Source organism: Aspergillus pseudoviridinutans (genome assembly GCF_018340605.1).
Source record: "Aspergillus pseudoviridinutans IFM 55266 DNA, scaffold_5, whole genome shotgun sequence".
NCBI classification, from domain to species: domain Eukaryota; kingdom Fungi; phylum Ascomycota; class Eurotiomycetes; order Eurotiales; family Aspergillaceae; genus Aspergillus; species Aspergillus pseudoviridinutans.
This window is the reverse complement of record NW_025091285.1, coordinates 3,378,652-3,394,955: the sequence shown is the minus strand read 5'-3', so window position 1 is coordinate 3,394,955 and position 16,304 is coordinate 3,378,652. Positions and strand designations below refer to the sequence as shown.

Sequence of the window (16,304 nt, the reverse complement as noted above, 5' to 3'; positions counted from 1 at the left end):
ACACGATATGGCCTAATGAATGGGCCATGGGCTATGAGCCCATGAGGACCACGACCAGCATTGTTATGACAGGAAGGCGTTTTGGAGAGCATTTACTCTGTTGTTATAGCTGATGCTTCAGCAATTTACACCCAGTTGATCATTACATACTAGGACGGCCGTGGAAATAGTACAATATGACACTAATGACCTCCTTTCCTTAACATTTCGACCTCAAAGTGACTCATTAGAAGCGCGGTTTGCCCACGCGCACCACGTTGTCATTGTCTAGGCTATAGGCTAAACGCTGGATGTCTTCACCGGGTCGTTTCCACTTTTCACTCCACCCCGCCCAGCGTAGGGTCTGAAGATCGGGGCGCCAATGAAATGCCGCCAGAAGCATGGCAGCTGGATGCTACATAACCGGATTTCTAATCTTATTCCAAGATATATAAAGTCGTGCATCTGTACAGTCGATCGTCAATACTGTCTGTATCTGTTGCATTTGAAACTATCGATATGTCTGTCGGCGTGGCTATCATTGGAAGCGGTATGTCCACTACCATTTATACTTCGTTCAACAGCCCTTGATCTAAAGCTGATAAAAACCACAGGCATCTTCGCTCGTGAAGAGCATCTGGTACGTCATCAGCCTTGTCATTTGATCTGACTACACTGACACCAGTCATAGCCCGCAATCCAAGCAGCAAAGGACTTCCAGCTGAAGGCCATCTATTCCCGATCCCTCAAATCCGCGCAGGATCTCGCAAACGGGACTACGGGCGTTGACCTCTACTCCGAGGACTCTGGCGCCGGAAAGGGTTACGCCGATTTACTCGCCCGCGAGGACATCACGGCGGTTGTCATCGCGTGCGTCTGGCCCTCTACCCCCTCAACGATCAAACTCTCTGGCTAATGAAAATAGCCTCCCCATCCTGGTCCAGCCGGATTTCATCCGCAAGGCCCTGACGGCAGGGAAGCACGTCCTGTCCGAGAAGCCGATTGCCAAGGACATTGCCACGGCGCGGGACCTGCTGCAATGGTACCATGCCAACATCGACACCAGCAAGGTCCTCTGGGCCGTCGCTGAGAACTTCCGGTACATGACCAAGTTCCTGCGCACGGCCGAGGAGGTACAGAAGCTGGGGCGGGTCAAGAATTTCCGTGTGAATTCTCACGCTCTGGTCTCGACGGACTCGAAGTATTTTAGTAAGTTAGATTACTTCGCTCTACGTCTTATTGCATCTGGTGCGTGGTCTAACGAAGTAGAAACCGCATGGCGCCAAACACCCGGATATCAAGGTGGGTTCATTCTTGATGGCGGTGTCCATATAATAGCAGCTCTACGATTGATTCTCGGGTCGAGTGACCCTGTCGCTACGCTATCCGCACAGTCCTGTCTCCAGCAGCAGCACCTCGCTCCCCTGGACACGGTGGACGCGGTGATGAAGACCAAATCTGGCGCTACGGGTGTTCTGTCCTTGTCGTACGGATCAGCGTTTAATGACTCGGTTTTCGAGTTTGACTGCGAGAGAGGCGTGGTCGCCTTGAACTTTGACCGGCTAACAGTCAAGGGGGAGAGCAATGAGCTCGCTTTTGACGGACGAGGTGTTAGCCGTGAGGTCGCCGTATTTGCTACGACTATTGCCAATGGTGGTTCCGTCGACAAGAGACAGAGTCCGGAAGAGGCGTTGGCCGATTTGGAGATTATGGAGAAGATGTTGACCAGTGGTGAGAGAGGCGGCGAGAGACAGAGCGTGGAATTACAAGTGTAGATACTCCGTAGATACAACTTCATGGCAATTAATTCCTCAAATATGGTATTGTACAGTAACTTAATCTGATAGGTAGAGAGGTACATCCGTAGAGAAGTCAAGTCTTGGCGAGGGTTAGCCGCCCAAGCCCTAAACACCCGTTCTCGCTTAGCGATCCACTAGCGTCCCCGCTGCACTCAGGCTCGCTCGCTCGGGCGGCCAACCCTCAGCGGAAATTTTGAGATTGAACTCGAATCGTCACGACAACTCTCGAGCGCCAGCCAGCGAGACCCAACGATACCGACAAGGTATGTTCATTATTTGAATTTGGATTGCGTTTGCAATTTGATGCATTGAGATTGTACTGACAGTTTCAAGATGGTCCTCGCAAAGAAGCACGTCCCCATCGTCAAGAAGCGTATGTTCCAGCTCCCTCTGCCAGCCTTTCCCTACCTCAAGCACACGCACAAAATTCGATTCTGGAGAGATACAAGGAATGGATGTTTTGGTTTGGACATGTTGGAAGAGACAGTTCAGAGAAGAGATGGAATCAGCGACCGAATGAAGACCTCTCGTTGCGAGCGTTGCATGATTACTTGAAAATTCAGACACACACGAGCACATGGAATATCAGGAGGACTGACACGGATGTGAACAGGCACCAAGCGCTTCTTCCGCCACCAGTCCGACCGCTTCAAGTGCGTGCCGGAGTCATGGCGCAAGCCCAAGGGTATCGACAACCGTGTCCGCAGACGCTTCAAGGGCAACATCCCCATGCCTTCCGTACGTTCAGTTCCTCGACCCTAAGCCGCATCAGATTCGATCATCTCGACGAGACAAATCTGGAATCGCGGTGGCGTACCTTTGCGAACTGCAATGCTGATATTTCTGGACTAGATCGGTTATGGTAGCAACAAGAAGACCAAGCACATGATGCCCTCCGGCCACAAGGCTTTCCTCGTCCACAACCCCAAGGATGTTGAGCTGCTGCTCATGCACAACCGCACCTACGCTGCTGAGTACGTTACATCCCTCCGCACAAAAGCAACCCATACTGATGGAATTGGAATAGGATCGCCTCCGCTGTCTCTTCCCGCAAGCGTGTCGACATCATTGCCAAGGCTAAGGCGCTCGGCGTCAAGGTCACCAACCCCAAGGGCCGTGTCACCGTTGAGGCGTAAATGGTGGAATAGGAATGATGAAATAATAGAACGAAAAAATTTGACCCTAGCCTTTTACCTCTTACAAATATACCATGAAGGGGGGCCGGATGGTGGACGTCCTTTTTATTTTCCTCCTCTTTCCTCATGCTCGTTTCTGAGCGTCCGTGGCCGTGTCCTCTGGCGGGTGCGGAAAAGGGTGTCGATTGTCGGTTCCATGTATGGTCGTGAAATCCTCGTGGCAATGACGATTCAAGATATGTGCATCATGCATGCTTTTTTGTAGGATGTATTGGGTGTAAGGGCATTTATTATGGCAATGTAGATGTCGTGGAGGCCATACGAGTGCGTAGCTTGTACGTAGTCAATGTGCAACGTAAACTCCATATATTAATGCGTCTCATCTATTTAGCTAATTTCATGCCGTCTATGTATCATGCAGTATCATACCGCTTCCTCTTGAAACTCCTGCTGCCGAGCAGCAGAGATATCTACAAGCCCAACCCCCCTCACCAGCACCGGATTCTCCCTCTTCTCATCAGAACCCTCGACAACCATCCCCTCGGGGATTGGCGTCTGGCCAATCACAATCTCCTCCTCTTCCGGGACAGGCACCCAGTCCGGCGCTTCACGCGGCCCATCCAGTCCCTTGGGCGGCATAGCCCACGAGGGCATCTTGCTACGATACTTCCACTGACCCTCCAGATCAGAGTACGCAACCGCATGCAGGAAGATGCCGAGCTCATGGACGCCCGGATCGGTGTAGAGTTCTGTACCGCAGACGTCGCAGACCTCGCCGGAGAGGCGCTCACCCTTGCGCTTGTGGTAGTCGTGCACGGCGGCCTCGTGCTCGCGCGACATGATCTCCTCCACGACGGACGGGTGCGTGCCCGGCGGCACGGGCGGCACAGTCGTCAGGTGCGTGCGGTACGTCGTTGTGTCAGCGACCTCCGTCTTGCCCATCTCCGAGAGCCGGTCCATGATCTCTTCGTCGCGATCGGCGGTGGCCTCGTTGCGGCCGAGGTCAGGCCCGAACACCCGCCGGTTGGAGTAGATCGGGTCGTTGGTGATCGGGTGCCCGAGGAACTGCAGGTGCACGCGGATCTGGTGCGTGCGCCCCGTCAGCGGGAGGCAGTGCACGATGCTGTAGCCTTCGGATTCGTTGGCGAGCAGCGGCGGCGGCGTGGCCGGCCGGTCGCCGCTGGCTGTCACCTCGCTCTCGTCGCGTTCTGGGGCGGGCGAGGCAGGCGGGTAGTACGCTAGGCGGCGGAACTTAGTCTTTGCGTCTTTGCCGGTGGCGCGCACGCGGTTGAGCCCAAGCTTGGGACTGACGGACATGATGGGCTGGTCGCAGACTACCACGCCGTCCGGGAAGCGGCCCTTGACGCGCGCAATGTACTCCTTTTGCACGGTGCGCTGCTTCAGCTTGACGGTGATGGCGTCCGCGCCCTTGGGGTGCTTCGCGATGAACATCACCCCGGAGGTCAGGCGGTCCAGACGGTTGCAGGGCCGTGGGACGAACTCCTGCCCGCGCTGCGAGCGCAGGATCTCCACGATCGAGTTGTAGTGGTACCGGCCGGCGGCGTGGACGGGGACGCCCGCAGGCTTGTCGATCACAATTATATCATCGTCTTCGTGGATGATTCCAATCTCGTGGCCGGTGACGGGGGGTTCATGGCGGTGGAGGGTATGCGAGATGATCTCGCCGTTCTTGAGCACGGTGTTGGGGGCCGCGGTTTTGCCGTTGACGGTTACCTTGCCATCCGCAAGGGCTTGTACCTGCATGCGCATTAGCAACGCGTTCAATCTTGTTCACAGTCCTGACCTACATAGTACTCGGCCGGCCGATCTCTGAACTCGGACGTGAAAATTTCCTGTAGCTCCCGACCCCGCCATCGCTCCTTGCAGTAGGTGTTGTATGTGTAGTAGTAGGGCTTGACCCTGCGCAGGCCGCCTTCAAAGTAGTATGGGATCGGCCATGGATCGCATGGAGTGACGGCGACTTTCGGGGGCTTTTCGACGGGGTCCGGAGGAGGGACTTTGAGGGTGGTGTCGACAGGAACGACAGCCATGCTGGACGCAGGTATCCTGCCTCGTCGCAGCAGATATGCAATAATGCGAGGAGATGGAGCCAGGGGTAGATATCACGTTCTCGTAATTGTGTTTGTCCCTGTAGGTTCGTGTATGTTTGTGTCCTGGTGAAGGCAAAAAAATAGCCACCGAAAAAAGATCAAAAAATAAATTAGCGTTGCGGGGAAATCAGATTGAGAGGTATAGCCAGTCAACAACAGGATAAATTGGCTATATACTGTCCGATACTTAAAATTTCTATATACAGTCCAATCTTGATATATTAAATGTCTAAAATACCCATATTCAATTCATATCGCAATATCTGGCTGTCAATATGACTGTTGTCGCGATCACATTCCCCGCCTCAGGCACATGCATAACCCAATCCTATTACTAACACCGCATAAATTATGCAGCCAATCAAATGTGCTGGCAATTCAACCTCGGCTCCTTGGTGCCTCAGGTTCTCCCAGCTCGACATCAACAGCAACAGCAAACAAATACAAAAGCACTACAACTACTCTCTATAAGAAGCTAGGAATTACTTTGCATCAAGAGAATTGTATTGAAAGCGCATTTGTCCGGAATTGAATTCGGATTGCGAGCTCAACCTGACGAACACATCATCATCGTCAGGTATATATAACTCCACCCGCATACTCAAGTAACCGCCATCACTATAACTCCACTACATCGCACCACAATGTCCCCCAAAGAGGAGCTAGAAGCCAAAAAGCGCCGCAAGAGAAGCGACTACGTCTTCCACCAGGAATACCGCACGCGATGGCAAGCACTCATCCTCTCCCCTTTACTACCTACCACTAATGAAAGACAGGTTCGACAACGACATGTACGCCCACCTCAACAACACCGTCTACGCCATGCTCTTCGACTCCATCGTAAACAGCTGGCTCATAGCCGAGTGCGGGATGGATCCGTTCAACAGGAACAAGTCCACCGCCAGCGATAGTGACACTGAGCGGAACATCTCACAGCAGGTCGGGATCATGGTCAACTCGTACTGCGACTATTTCGCCTCGGTGTCGTACCCGGATGTACTGGATTTGGGACTGCGGGTTGCGAGGCTGGGGTCGTCGAGCGTGACGTATGAGGTTGGCGTGTTTCGGCAGGGAGAGGAAGATGTGAAGGTTGTCGGGGGGTATACGCATGTGTTTTGTGCGAGAGAGACGATGAGGCCGGCGGAGGGGGGCATGGAGGAGAGGGTTCGACGGGGGTTGGAGAGGTTGGTTGTTAGGGAGGGGGCTAAGTTGTGACCTATTCATTATTCATCGGCGCTTTAAGGAAGTATCATTGTGGTGGTGAGCTGAGGGGCAGCTGTTGCAGATGATGGACTACCTTACCATCTGATCCTACATACACCCAGTCATGGAATAGAAATCACACTGTGACACTGGCGGTGATGCGTATCGTCAATAGCTAGTGATTCCCAAAGTTGGATTGATTCAAATGGGACCGAAATTTTTGTGTTCCATTACCCCTGCTGATAGCAGGTTGTAGCAACTAGCAATCAAAGTAAACCCAATATGTGAGATATCAACACGCTGTTTTATAGATCATGGACGAAGCAACAATAGCAAGAAAGTCTATCCTTCTAACCCAACCCAAACGCCATCGCTAAATCATCCATTGCCGATATACACTTCGTCCGATTATTGTATCAGCAAGTCATTTGCGATGGAAACAAGAACAATTATAAATAGACACCCGCTGAAACGCTGTTGGCGACAATTATGAGATAAGGTAGTCGTCGAAGTAAAGAGGTGAAAGAGTTGAAGAGTGATGAGATGATGTGCCCAAGGTACAGCCGAGCTAACCCATCTTGGGGACGATGCTGCTGGACCGAGAGACGTTGGGGCTTTCTGGTGGAGATAGGGCGCGCTGCATCGTCTTTGTGCCATGGTCGTAGTACCACTTTTGATACGGGCCAGGGATGAACTTTCCTTTGGCGTCCCATCCGGCGACCCAGGTGTAGCCATCGTCCAGAAGGAAGAAGAGCAGTTTTTCCGGCTTCGCGCCTTCGTGCAGAGTCACCGACTGCCAGCGACATCTGTCTTCCATTTCGTGCTCAAAGATGAATCGATGGAGAATGCGGCAGTAGACAAGTGGGACGGGGACTTTCTCCTCGTATTCGCTGCCGTCTTTGTGGACGAGATGCCATCCCAGACCGGGGATGTGTTTGTAGGTGCCAGGAACAGGGCTTTCCCAATGTTCCTCTCGGGAAATAGATCCCTGAATGCGCTCGCCCCGTTGGAACCAGTAGGTCGGGCAGAAGACAGCGCGAAGGCAGATGAAGAGATTCGGCGCCATGAGTATTAGATATTGAATGAGGACGAACAGAGAAGAGGACGGTTCAGGACAAAATGGAGAAGAATAGTAGAAATCCAAAGGAAGCGCTCAGTTGCGGAACTTTTTTCGATTCGAAAAATGAGATGAGGGAAACAGCGTGGTCATAAGTCGATATCCATCGTGACGGTCGTACTTCGAAAGGGATTCGTAGTGGCTGGAAGAAGACGAACAGGGATAGACGGTGATTCTGTCACTGGCGCGACACCAATGTCTGAGGACCAAAGTCCCTGATGACTGAGAATGCGAATGGGATTCGTCCAAGGGATCTCGATCGCTTGTTACTTCGCTGCTTTTGAGAGCAGGGTCAGAGTCAGGATCAGGAGCAACGACAACGCGCTGGCTGCAATAATGATGCGGTGTGTATCACAGCCCAGGAGGCGTGACGACTGACGGAGCTCGAATCTCCTAGAAATATCCTGGACAGAAACAGGAGAGGAACGCAGTGATAGTCTGATAGAAGGTAGCTATAGAGAAAGGCGATCGAGCCCCGAATGTGGCAGAGAGAAGTACAGCAGTCACCCTGTGTTACAGCTCGTCAAGAGCGCATGGGGAAAATATCGACTCTGACTGGACGATAAGGAGAAAAGACATCATGCAGGATGAGAAATTGAGGTATTAGAAGGAGTGTTAAGGCCAAACGCCTTTAAATGTAGATCGTTGTGTGCGCGTTTTCGCACAATTCGAGGCGGTCTGAGGTCAGCGCCCGGACGGCGTAAAAAAATTTGATAGTCTGGATCACTCCACTCCTAAACAGGGACGAACCAAGCTAGAAGAACTAGACCACAAAGAATGGATCCTTTTACTTAGTAATAACTAATTTCAGGATTTCTCTAGAAAAGTTAATATCAGTAGAGTGGTAGTCTGGTAGATAGCCTAGTATCTAGTCTATCCAATATGAAACATCAATTTAGTCAGAGCCTAAGGCCTGCGAGCCAAAGCAATGCAGCTAAAAAGAAGGCTCTCTCCTCCTCCATCCGCGTTCAACTTGATGATCCTCTTGATGCCCATGTCAAGCGCTCGCGGACTGAGAACGTCCTCGTCGTCAGCAAGACTTCCTCTCTCCAGAGGACCCTTCCTCGACCCTTCAAGCTCCCAGAGCTTCCCACCGCTCTTGACAAAACTCACAAAATGCCCACCATTACGCTCACTCGTCGGATCTGCATAGCTGTCGCCGGCCTGCTCGACTGACTTGTGAGCACGTTCGAATGGCTCGCTGTTGTACAGCATTTCGGCGCGTTTCGTCATATCCAGAGGTATGGCGAGGCTTCGTATCGCCGCGAGATCGGAATCAGGCTTGATAAAGTCGGCGGCCGGACCATTGATCACGCTATGGAGCAGACCGATCGAGCCGCAGGCGTGGCCGATGGTCTGCTTGAACCAAATGACCGGCTCGTCAGGGCCGGAGCCAGTGTAGGATTCTTTGTTAGCATCTTCGGCCTTGCGACTTCGATCCCAAGCTGGTGTAAGTGGAATGACGACCAGCAGAGCCAGGGCAGGTCGAGGGATATGTGCGAGTTGTTCGGGTTCATCCAGAGAATAGACGTCGTAGAACTGGAGCTCAGACGATAGACCCAACTTCGCTGCCAATTGGTTCATTACATCGGGGTTGTTCTCTGCCATTTGCGATGAGTTTCTACTCAAAGACAAGTGGACCATGAGGGCTTAGGTCCCTTACCAAGCATTACCCATGTCTTCTTTTCCATTTTGGGGAATCAATAGATGGAGGCCGTCGAAAAGTCACGAATGTTGGTGTGGAACGGGGAGTTTAAGGTGGGGTGGATTGACCGTCCCCATAATTCCGGCGACCTGGACAAACAAAATGCTACGCCGGTGGAGCTGCAAAGGGGAAACTCTGCGCCGCGGGAAAGCCGAGACCCACACGAATGCTCCATAGTAGTATTTTTATCGTGCGGGATTTTTCTTTTTACCTTTTATTTTTTTATTTATTTATTTATTTATTTTTTTTTTATTTTTATTTTTTTTTGTTTTTGGTGTTTGGCTTTCTTTTTTTCTCTTAAGATTCCACTCTATATCACACTCATCGTCATACCTCTCTAACTGAGTCGATTAATTCGACTTTTACTATCAGACCAGGTGTGCCAGCCTCGCTAGTAGATGCGCTTTTTGCTTTTTTCTTCCGTAGTCGTGGGTTTAGCATGTTCCAACTTCCTGCACGCTAATGGAATTAGCCGTTAGTACTTAGCAGTGGCTGTCGGGAAACTGCCGTAAAGCAGCTGAGGAGTGAGTAGTGAACACTTAAAAAAAAGAGTAATCAGGCCATCTTGGCAAAGAGTGGGCATCAGCATTGCATTATCAATTGCTATCCACTTCGATGCAGGAATCCTGATGCCTGATTATGCAGATTCCACCTTCGTGGCAATCAGTGTTGATCCGGAAACAGGTGTCCTCCGCTGATATTCCATCTCTGACGCTTAAAAGTTTTCATCAACTCAATCAATAGGGGTTTCAGATTATCCAACCCAGCGCCATCCTTTGAGAAGTCAAAGCCCGTCACCCGTAACAGGAACAGACATGGTCGTGTCGATCGTTTGAATCCGGCCTGGACGGCCAATTTTATGCTTCAAGTACTCCGTAGATGTAGCCCATCATCATTTGCATGAGACGTATAATGAGTTTTGAGGACTGTCGTGGAGGTAGAGTTCCTCCAAAGTTCAGTGGCATATGGTGGATGATCCTCCCATTGCCTGTCAAAATGCAGCGCATGTCGTCCGCAAGTCTTCCATCACCATTCATCAGGTTCCTTGAAGCTAGGCAATCATCAGGCAATCTCTATGGCCTTTCAATATAGAATTCAGAATGGGTAACAATTACCAGGAAGAGATCACACCTGAGTGAGTATTTTGCATCTGGTGATACTTTATTTGGTGGATCCCCGATCTGCGTTCTGCAGCTTTACTCCTCTAGCAGCTCTCACATCAACCAATAAAATCACAATGAGGAACCTAGAGATCTTCACTGATGCACGTTTCCCCGGATCCTCAAGCGGCTGGTTGAATCATCTGGATGACTGCTTCTTGTCTTCTGTCATTTTCTGATCTCCTTCCTTGCAAAGTCGTTCTCACCTTCTCGTCTTTCATGATAGAGATCTGGACCCAAATCCTAGACGTAAGGATTAAGGATCAATGACTCTGTCAGTGCTGCGTCAATCCTGGCAACCACAGGATAAACAGGATGAACAGGATTGATAATCTCAGTCATGTTCATGATCATAAGACCGCCAGAGATAGCCTGGCGCATGAGGGCATAATTAAGGCTATTCTCAAGGAGCCCAAGTCGAGATCTGAATTCTGAGCTCAACCAGATTCTCCTTCGCTGGTTAAGGTAGCAATTTTGAAGCATCCGCGCACTTTGACTATCGTCATTTCAAGCTCACTAATGCTAGCTATTGCAAGGTTCACCGCCAGCTTGTAGAAACCTTCTAGAAACTAACGCAAGTGTATAAGTGACTGAAGTGAGCAAGTGCTGATTTAGGAGACCATGCGGAGACGCCTTGTCCATTTCTACTACGCTGCACTAGCCATGCGTCAGATGTCGCGTCACTTCAACGCTCTGAGAGACAAAATTCGACGCTCCGCCAAAAGCTTTTGAACCGTGCGGAGCCTCCTGGGGAAGGCGATTCTCAATCTCCGAGATATGCGATCATGCAGGTTTGCAAACTGACCCATGCGTATTAAGTGAACAGTTGACCGTCCTGTGCACTTCTTGGAAGAAGAGACGTTGCAATGCACGAAAGACCATGATCAAAGGGAAAGGCTTCAGGAGCTTGCGGAAAAGAGAGATCTCATAGGTATTGATGCTGTGGGTTGGGTCCCTGACGATGAGCATCTTGAAAAGGCAAGAGCCATTGCACAATCTATTAGGGCGGGCTTGATAGAACACTCTAAGAGTGAACTCGGGCGGACTGCCTTACTCGACCATTTCCTTTCGACGATCACGACGAAGAGGTTTGAACTTCCTGCTAGCGAGCTTTGATTAGTACTGTCGGCCTGCGTTATCCCAAGAGCCCTTCTCTGCGACCTCCTTAGTGTAATCGTCCGGATCCCAAGCCAATGCCCGAGTATTCATCTCTTCGAGCTTTATCGCCAACAATCTTTCGATATCAGCTCTCTCTTCAGGCTCCAAGAGATCAAGTCTCTGCTTCCAAACATCGTCGATGGGAGAAGAGGTCCGCCCAAAGAATCGATGATCAATCTTGTGCCAGTATATCAAGTCAAAGGCGAAGTTATTCCTTGCCGCATACGCAGTCCAGAAGTCTCCACTCTCCCAGCTCTCTTGCATCGGGTCAGAGTCGCCGCGTACTCTTCAGCCAGCCCTGTTCAATTGCCTTGTCCTCTTGGTACCTCATTGCGCTGAGAAAGGTTTGAAGGTGACGTTCATACTCGCGACACTAGTCGTCAAGCCCTCGAGGCCAGTATTCAGGCTTTTCAATCAAAAGCCACCAAGGTGGCCCAAAGGAGAATTCGACTGGGGCCGCATATGCGAATTCCCAGTCTACAACCCCGACAATTTTCAGCTCCTCGTTCATGAGGATGTTAGCTGGGCGGAAGTCGTCGCACCACAGTTTGAACGGGCCTTTATCAAAGGATGCCAACCGTTCTGTTAAACGATGTTCTCGGGCGAGTTTGCAGAAAAGATATCGAGCAACAAGCTTGCGCCGACAGTCTTCGGCTGAGTCGATTGCATCATTGCGCTGGTGTATGAGGTGAGCGATGTGTAGCTCCGCTAGTGCTTCAGAGTACGAGGATGTGTGTCAAATATCGTGGTCGGTGGTTTGGATTGGGGTAAGGATCCCAGCTGAACCAGAGTATTCAAAGGCATTGATAAAGGTCTATGTGTCACATTCCAGGTGAAGTCGTCGACTTGGTCTAGTGACCCTATCTGGGGTAGAGATGGTTGAGAAAGCCGAAGCAAAATACTCGCGACCTCTCCGTAAAGAGCTACCAATATTGCCTCACTGATGTCCGGGTCAAGAATTCCACGATCTTCCTTCGGGCACCCAGGCGTGTTAAGAGCATCATACATGTTTGTATCATGGTCAATATAGTCCATAATAATGAAAGGACCTAATCCCAGAGGACCCTCCTTGTCCCCAGTAGTGGACAAAAGGAACAGGGATTGAAGTCTGGTCGCCAATGTATCGCATGGTAGCGACCTCATTCCGGACCTTCTCTTCAGGAAAGATGGCGGCACCTGGCTGGGGGAATCGGATTACGGCAGTGTTTGCATGCTTGTACTTCATCTGGAAACAGACGTTGTATGCGCCTTTCTCCAGGAAACTGAATTCGACAGCATCGCCGGGACGATGGTGTCTGACCAAGAATGTGCCAACCGTTCGTAAGACCTCGGCTTCAAGAAACTGACGAATCCATCCATCAACGATGGCTTCGCTTTTCTCCCAGGCGACATCGTCGTAGCGCAGGCGTGGTTGCATACTTGGGGAGCCTCAGGGGGGATGGTGGGGTGGAATATCAGTTTCAGAATGCAACGTAGTCAAAGCTATCAGGGATAGGATGGATTGTTCCAACATTCCCTAACGCATGATCCACATACATAATACGTCGTACTGGGGTTACGGCACGAGTTCACAAATCAGAATCACGATCGACACAGGGAAAACAGAAGTATCTACTCCCTAAGCGGAAACGGTGAGTAAATCAAGGCTTACTTAAAGGCTCCGGTCATCTCCGGCGATTTGTCCGCCAAAGTCAAGTTTGCCGTATCCACAGCCACCAACACGACACAACTGTCGCATTCACCATACTTGTCTGCCGAGAGGAGGGTGTGCCAGTAGCTGACACCATGGATATTATCATCTGTTCATCTCGTCATGCGAGCCTCGCGGATAGTCGCCGTCTCGTTTTCAACAGCCCTGTTTCCGTGTAGGCCATGTCCGAAGCCACCCTTAAGCAGCAAAATAACCTGCTAGAGCAAGCAGAGCAGATTGCTCTCGAGTTTGACCTTAGCCCTGAGCATGTCAGACGAGTGACGAGACATTTCGTCCGCCAGCTGAGTGAGAATGACTGAAATCTTCATGGTGTACACGATGCTGACAGCTCCAGGGGATGGCCTTGCCAGTCATCGCGTCTGGCAGCTACCCTCCTACGTGAGAAGCGTGCCCACAGGCAAGGAAAAAGGCCGGATCCTCGCGGTTGACCTCGGCGGTAGCAACTGCAGGATATGCCTTGTCGATTTGCATGGGGACTCTACCTTTACCGTAACGCAGAGCAAGCACAGCGTCCCGCCGAATGTCATGGTTAACAGCAGCTATCGACCTCTCTTTAAATTTATAGCGCAGAGAATAGAGGAATTTATCGATGCGTATCTGGAACCTGCTAGTCAGTCGCCGTACAGGCTGGGTTTCACGTTCAGCTTCACCTGCGAGCAGACGTCCCTCGCTGGCGGGCGTCTTCTACACTGGGACAAAGGCTGGGATATCCCCGATGCCGTAGGTCGAGATCCCTGCGTCATGTTGCAAGAGGCCATCGATGAGCTGGGGTTGCCGGTTGTGGTGACCGTTCTGGCAAACGACAGTGTTGGCACGCTCCTGACAAGAGCGTATAGCTCGGGCCAGCGGGGTGAGCAGGCTTCGACACTCGGTGCGGTCATCTTCGGGACGGGGACCAACGCCGCATACGTCGAGAAGCTGGCGAATGTGCGTCGACTCGGTGTCAAGGCAAGCGCGGACGACATCATGGTGATGAATACGGAATGGGGCTGTCTCGACGACAAGATGGAAGTCTTACCGCGGACATCATTCGACGACGCCCTCGACGCAACGTCGGTCGATCCGGGCACACAGATGCTCGAAAAGAGGGTTTCGGGCCTGTACCTTGGGGAGCTACTCCGGCTGGCGATTGTCCAACTGCTGCAGGCGGATGCGTTTGACATGAAGGTCGACAAGAACTCGAAGGTCTTTCAGCCAGGCGGCATCGATTGTCCCTTTCTGTCGAGGCTTGCCTTGATCGATCCCGACGATGTCGACAGCGCTAAAAAGTTCATTCAGGACAGGCTGGCCGCAGAGAATGTCAGCCAAGTTGATGTTCAGGCTATACGACTACTGGCCTCGTCCATTGCACGACGAGCAGCACGTCTAGCAGGTGCATCATTAGCAGCCATCATCATCCAAAGCGGGCGCCTCGAAATTTCCAATAAGCGCTTAAGACAGAGGACTTCTGTCCCCATCGCCAGGCGGCACCTTGTAGCTCCCCGCTGGCGACGATTTTTGAGCTGCGTTGGAATGAGCTGGCTTGCCAGTAAACCACTACCACGGCATACAGACCTCCAGACCAGTCTGAACGAGGACATCATCGACATCGGAGCTGATGGCTCGTTAATCGAATTCTACCCGGGCTTCGAGGCCGAGATGCGTGGCGCAGTGAGGGATGTACCTGAAATTGGAGAAGCTGGTGAGCGAAGGATCCGCATAGGTCTTGCACAAGATGGGTCCGGTGTTGGTGCTGCCCTGATGGCACAGGCAGCAAGTCAGTGTACAAGTAATTAGAACTAAACACGACTAGATTGCATCAATCACTTTGGGTTCTCTTTTCGAATATGACACCGATTTCGTTACCATAGGTAGACCTGGTATGTCACGCCTATTAATGGACGATGGAAATGATAGACTTCTACTTGGGAAATACCTTTAGACAGTCAGGTTATAGTCTATGATGCATATTGCCGGAAACGCAAATAACCTGCACAGCCTTGTCTACTGCAGAGTTTCATCTGCTAGTAGCCTCATCCCGACAAGGCTGAGCGCAATGATTCATAAATTCTTTCCAACTTATATACATATCCACCCTATTCAATGGCACTAGCAACAGCATATAATTCTATACTTCCAAGATAGGCAGGACCAAGCCATCCAAGTTGCATACTAGTGAGTAGTGATTTAGTTTCCGCCTGACCAAGCTACCCCGACGAGAGAACACACCCCTACCAAGCAAGAGTCAAACCCATACAGTGCCAGCAGCACCCAAATGTACAAGGGATATCTCACAGCACTCCAAAGAGTAGGTCAAGCCTCACCGCAAATAGGAGTCATAAGCCAGGTTGTTTCCAGGATGACCATCATACTAGTCTCCCTGTTATATAACCCAGCTTCCTATTGCACTCCCCTAGCATTGTGGCCTCATTCAACTGGGCTTTACAGCAGCCATTTCCAAGCACAAGGCACAGATCCACGCGAAGTCTAGCTGTTATTTGTGAGTACCATTTTCGCAGGTCATAGATAACAAAAACCAGTGTTGGGCTCCGTGAGAAATTTAACTTGATGCCCAAAGCGGCTGAAGGGAAATCCATGAGTTAGAGTAGGTCAAAATGACTACTGACAGTCAGCTACGTTCAGCTGCAAGGCTGCCACATTCAAAGGCCAGTCAGCAGTAGCCTGAGAGCACACTTTAAAAAGCAAATAAAGACAACAACAAGGCTTTGCTGGAATAAAAATTCAAATGAAAGACTTGTTTGCCTAATCCTCGCCTATGGACAAAGTATACTGAGAGGCTTGACAATAGCTAAGGCTGACTAGATGCTACAAATAGGCAATCTCCTGAGACTGACTCCTAGTTCCAATATATACGTGTAGGGGGCCTGCTAATACTGCTTGACCCTGGTCCTAGAAATTTATACTACATAAGTTTGTACATATTCTTAACAATGGCTATATTTTGTTTGCTTTGACTTCAACAGTATTTACTTAAACTTATGGGGAACCAAGTGAAGTATCCAATGCAATTGGTCCTGAATACTTAAAGCATTGCAGGTTAGTAAACATGTGAATATAATCAGTGGTATGAAGCTGCTTGTGGTGAGCACTCTTGCATAATGTAGGTTCCCTTAAACAAGATGATATAGGTTTCATACCTAATTTCAAAGGCTGGCCCCTTCTGCTTCACTACCTAAACTGGTTCACGATTCACCCCTCAACGTCAGCGGTTAATGTTGCTCTATG

General features: G+C 50.7%; 9 protein-coding genes across 9 annotated transcripts; 4 read left to right on the top strand and 5 right to left on the bottom strand.

Moving 5' to 3' along the window:
- Positions 1–498: 498 nt before the first annotated feature.
- Positions 499–1,754, top strand: Asppvi_008246 (Gfo/Idh/MocA family protein; the record flags this gene model as incomplete). Its single annotated transcript, XM_043304120.1, has 4 exons — positions 499–529; positions 594–619; positions 671–849; positions 905–1,754. The coding sequence occupies 4 exons, from the start codon at positions 499–501 to the stop codon at positions 1,752–1,754; spliced, it is 1,086 nt and encodes a 361-aa protein (XP_043160055.1).
- Positions 1,755–2,111: 357 nt separating this feature from the next.
- On the top strand, positions 2,112–2,914 carry Asppvi_008245 (60S ribosomal protein eL32; the record flags this gene model as incomplete). The annotated part of the gene is made up of 4 exons (XM_043304119.1): positions 2,112–2,151; positions 2,392–2,516; positions 2,631–2,752; positions 2,806–2,914. The coding sequence occupies 4 exons, from the start codon at positions 2,112–2,114 to the stop codon at positions 2,912–2,914; spliced, it is 396 nt and encodes a 131-aa protein (XP_043160054.1).
- Positions 2,915–3,337: 423 nt separating this feature from the next.
- Asppvi_008244 (pseudouridine synthase family protein) lies at positions 3,338–4,965 on the bottom strand (the record flags this gene model as incomplete). The annotated part of the gene is made up of 2 exons (XM_043304118.1): positions 3,338–4,672; positions 4,723–4,965. 2 exons carry the CDS (start codon positions 4,963–4,965, stop codon positions 3,338–3,340), a joined length of 1,578 nt encoding a protein of 525 aa, XP_043160053.1.
- An 825-nt stretch (positions 4,966–5,790) lies between these two features.
- Positions 5,791–6,240, top strand: Asppvi_008243 (acyl-CoA thioesterase; the record flags this gene model as incomplete). Its single annotated transcript, XM_043304117.1, has 1 exon — positions 5,791–6,240. The coding sequence occupies one exon, from the start codon at positions 5,791–5,793 to the stop codon at positions 6,238–6,240; it is 450 nt and encodes a 149-aa protein (XP_043160052.1).
- A 556-nt stretch (positions 6,241–6,796) lies between these two features.
- On the bottom strand, positions 6,797–7,294 carry Asppvi_008242 (uncharacterized protein; the record flags this gene model as incomplete). The annotated part of the gene is made up of 1 exon (XM_043304116.1): positions 6,797–7,294. One exon carries the CDS (start codon positions 7,292–7,294, stop codon positions 6,797–6,799), a length of 498 nt encoding a protein of 165 aa, XP_043160051.1.
- A 957-nt stretch (positions 7,295–8,251) lies between these two features.
- Asppvi_008241 (ubiquitin carboxyl-terminal hydrolase) lies at positions 8,252–8,953 on the bottom strand (the record flags this gene model as incomplete). Its single annotated transcript, XM_043304115.1, has 1 exon — positions 8,252–8,953. The coding sequence occupies one exon, from the start codon at positions 8,951–8,953 to the stop codon at positions 8,252–8,254; it is 702 nt and encodes a 233-aa protein (XP_043160050.1).
- Positions 8,954–11,326: 2,373 nt separating this feature from the next.
- On the bottom strand, positions 11,327–11,699 carry Asppvi_008240 (uncharacterized protein; the record flags this gene model as incomplete). Its single annotated transcript, XM_043304114.1, has 2 exons — positions 11,327–11,625; positions 11,654–11,699. The coding sequence occupies 2 exons, from the start codon at positions 11,697–11,699 to the stop codon at positions 11,327–11,329; spliced, it is 345 nt and encodes a 114-aa protein (XP_043160049.1).
- A 42-nt stretch (positions 11,700–11,741) lies between these two features.
- On the bottom strand, positions 11,742–12,785 carry Asppvi_008239 (uncharacterized protein; the record flags this gene model as incomplete). Its single annotated transcript, XM_043304113.1, has 2 exons — positions 11,742–12,044; positions 12,465–12,785. 2 exons carry the CDS (start codon positions 12,783–12,785, stop codon positions 11,742–11,744), a joined length of 624 nt encoding a protein of 207 aa, XP_043160048.1.
- Positions 12,786–13,240: 455 nt separating this feature from the next.
- On the top strand, positions 13,241–14,855 carry Asppvi_008238 (putative glucokinase; the record flags this gene model as incomplete). Its single annotated transcript, XM_043304112.1, has 2 exons — positions 13,241–13,364; positions 13,414–14,855. 2 exons carry the CDS (start codon positions 13,241–13,243, stop codon positions 14,853–14,855), a joined length of 1,566 nt encoding a protein of 521 aa, XP_043160047.1.
- Positions 14,856–16,304: the final 1,449 nt, after the last annotated feature.